The 3,421-nt window shown below is 46.2% G+C and overlaps 1 protein-coding gene across 1 annotated transcript in view; it reads right to left on the bottom strand.

The window, feature by feature from the left end:
- Positions 1-373: 373 nt before the first annotated feature.
- Positions 374-3,421, bottom strand: part of ATP6V1E1 (ATPase, H+ transporting, lysosomal 31kDa, V1 subunit E1) — a 49,684-nt gene continuing 46,636 nt past the window's right edge. Inside the window, exons 7-8 of the mRNA XM_011984636.1 lie at positions 2,414-2,501; positions 374-944 (exon numbers count right to left, since the gene is read on the bottom strand). Of these exons, the coding sequence (XP_011840026.1) occupies positions 882-944; positions 2,414-2,501 (151 nt within the window). The 3' untranslated portion in view covers positions 374-881. The remainder of the gene's footprint in view (positions 945-2,413; positions 2,502-3,421) is intronic.

Below are 3,421 nucleotides of genomic sequence, written 5' to 3'. Positions count from 1 at the left end.
CCAGCCTGGGCGACAGAGTAAGACTCTGTCTCAAAAAAAGAAAAAAAAAACTTGGTTTTTCTCACTCGGGCAACACTAACACAACTATTTCCTCGATAAAGTTGTATAGCGCTTCTAGAGGCCAGCCCACACTGAAGAGCCATGTGGTGTGTGTGGCAGATCACAAGGGTGGAAAGAATGCTCCCCTCCCGGGTGATGGGCTGGGAACGACGAGCAACAGCGCAGGGGACACCCAGAGGATTAACGGGTCCAGGTGCTGACAGCCATCACCATCAAGTGCCATGGGGATTGGGAAAATACTTTTCTAGGTGCCTCAGTAAGAATTTGACTGTGTCAAAACCTAAATTTGTAGTGCTTTACACTAGAAATCACATTAAATCCATGTAACTCTTTTAATAAATAAAGCATATTCATGGCTTAGATTTTAAATCACATTTACAGATGAGGGAAAACTTCTAGGCCTAAACAGTAACAGTCAAGCGACTACTGCTGGAAGAAGTGGTGCGCCACAGGCACCCTAAGCCTCAAGAGTGGGGACTGCAGGGCCAAACACCAAACATCACCTCTAGGCCAGACGGAGAGTGGAGACCCAGGAAGCCCACGCGACCACCATCCGCCCCCTCCCCTGGTGCTGGAGAACCAACTGGACACTGTGTTACTTTCAGATGAACTGGAGGTGGGTCCTGATCATATTACATGAAGCTTTCCACCACTGTGAACAATTAGGCAAGGCATGAGTGACAGGAGGGGCATCACTGATAAATACAGAGCAATACTGGGGCAGTAAAGAGGAAGCTACAGAGACATTCGTGTTTCTTCAAATATCAGAAGCTTCCACATCACAGCGGGAGAGCTGAGGATGAGCTCCACCTCCCGAAGGCTCAGTCCAAAAACTTCCTGTTGGCATTTGCACCAAACAAGGCTCCCCGGACCTCTGGCATCATCTGTGGGGAGAAAGTGTAATAAACACGCAATGTCAGCTGGAGGAGTTATAAAGTACCGCACATCTTAACCACAGGTGGAAAGCCACGCACCTACACGGCTGGGAAGGACGCACAAAGCCACGCACATCAAGGCCACCCTTTCGTTCCCTGAAGCACAGTAACACATTCATTGCTGAGAAGCTTAACTCATCCCAAATCTGGGGTTCAGGCTGCTTACAAAAGGGACACATAAAAAAAAAAAAAAAACCCTAAAGTCACTACTATCTCAGATTTATTATCATCATCTCAGCGCTATATGCTAGGTCACCTACACTCTTTCTTCAACAAACATTTACTGAGTGCCTACTATGGCCACAGCGGCCGCACAGAACACTTCCAATGCCAGTTTAGGCTGGAAGCACTTGCTACAGCCACTGATGAATCCTTAGGAGGACTTAACCCTGGATTTCTAAGGCTCTGCTGTCCAACAGGGCAGCTGCAGCTCCAGCGGGTTATTGTGTGCTGAGAAACTGAATTTTTCGGTTTAATCAAATATCCGTGAGTGAGTAGTGGCTATGACACTGGATGAGACAGTGGCTACTAGGAAACAATGTTCTGAGGTTTAAGTTACCAGAATATGAAAAAATCAAGGTGAAAGTGCTTTAGTTATAAAACAAGTATCTGCATAAACAGTAAACTGCCCATCTAGGTCAGGGAATAAGTAGGTTAGCAGCCACAGCAATAGACTACCACTAGAAGGCTAGAAGATGCCCAGCATTTTAGAACAAATGGAATTTTCCTGGTTTGTCTCCTAGAGTTCATGTGTACAAATCTGGAAACATCTGAAAAGCCAGCAGCTTTATGATAATTCCTTTAAACAAGTATTTGTGGCCTCGTGCGGCGGCTCACGCCTGTAATCCCAGCACTTTGGGAGGCCAAGGCGGGTGCATCACCTGAGGTCAGGAGTTTGAGACCAGGCTGGCCAACATGGTGAAACCCCGTCTCTACTAAAAATACAAAATTAGCCAGTGTGGTGGCGCGTGCCTGTAATCCTAGCTACTCGGGAAGCCGAAGCAGGAGAATCACGTGAACCTGGGAGGTGGAGGTTGCAGTGAGTCGAGATTGCACTCCAGCCTGGGCAAAAAAGAGTGAAATACCATCTCAAAAAAGCAAAACAAAACACAAGTATTTGCTTTAGTTTCCATCATTCCTGCTACAGAAAGAACTTGTCAGCACCTTACATGTAGTAAAATGTACAAATTTGAATCCTAGGTCAACAAAACCCTTGTTCTGAACCCAAATTCACCCTCATGTAAATGTTATCACCTCAGCAAATGCTACTGCATGCCCAATTCTCATTCTTTTTGAGCAAAAGTCCAAAAATGTGGAAAGACAGCAACAAATCCCAAATACCAGGGAATGGACATGTGCTGTCTGTCCCACTTCAAAGTAACAGCAGACCAACTACCAAGAAGTACCGCCACACTCACCTGCTGCGCTATGAGATCCAGCCGGCTTTCCAGGGTGTTGGAAACCTTTATTTTACGATCCCCATTATAGATCTCAACTCCACCAGCTCTGCAAAAAAAAAGCACAGGAAATAATCATTTTCAAAGAGTTGAGAAAGATACATGGTACTCTTTATTCCCGCAGAGGAATGCCCTCGTCTTGGTGTGTAGACTGCGCAACCTAAGCAACAGGCCTGAAAGGAACTGAAAAAGCTTCTGAAGATGTAATGCACAGCTGGTTTCAAGACACCCCCATCCCCGCCCAGATGTCCATTATATGAAACAGTGTAGTATTTGCATACAACCATCACACATCCTCCCCTATATTGTAAATCATGTCTTCAGCACCTAAACTAGCTAATACAATGTAAACGGTTGTTACACTGTAGTGTTTAGGGAGTGAAAAGAAAAAGTTGGTTGAATTCACAGGTGTGGACCCCAAAGATACAGAGAACTGACTGCATTCATCTCAATAACTCATTTACCAGGTGACACTGTGTTTTTTTGTTTTTTTTTGAGACTCACTCTGTTGCCCAGGCAGGAGTGCAATGGCGCCATCTCGGCTCACTGCAACCTCCGCCTCCTGAGTTCAAGCAATTCTCCTGCCTCAGCCTCCCAAGCAGCTGGGATTACAGGCACCTGCCATCATGCCTGGCTAATTTTTGTATTTTTGTAGAGACGCGGTTTCACCATGTTGGCCAGGCTGGTCTCAAACTCCTGACCTCTGGTGATCCGCCCACCTCGGCCTCCCAAAGTGTTGGGATTACAAGAGTGAGCCACCGCGCCCGGCCTGTGTCAATTTGATTTTATGTTACAGAACCTGTTTTATCACAGCCAGCCCTCCCCAACAAAATGAGGATTTCATCTCAGTTTGCAAATCACTCAGAGTCCTCATCTGAATGATTTCTTAAGCCCAATCCTGCTCATCACTGATAAGGCCCTATCACGACTGCATGTGTGTCTGATAAAAGACGCCACTGCTGGCCGGGC

Source organism: Mandrillus leucophaeus, unplaced genomic scaffold (genome assembly GCF_000951045.1).
Source record: "Mandrillus leucophaeus isolate KB7577 unplaced genomic scaffold, Mleu.le_1.0 Scaffold270, whole genome shotgun sequence".
Lineage (NCBI taxonomy): Eukaryota > Metazoa > Chordata > Mammalia > Primates > Cercopithecidae > Mandrillus > Mandrillus leucophaeus.
The sequence above is the reverse complement of the archived record's forward strand: the minus strand, read 5'-3'. Positions and strand labels throughout refer to the sequence as shown.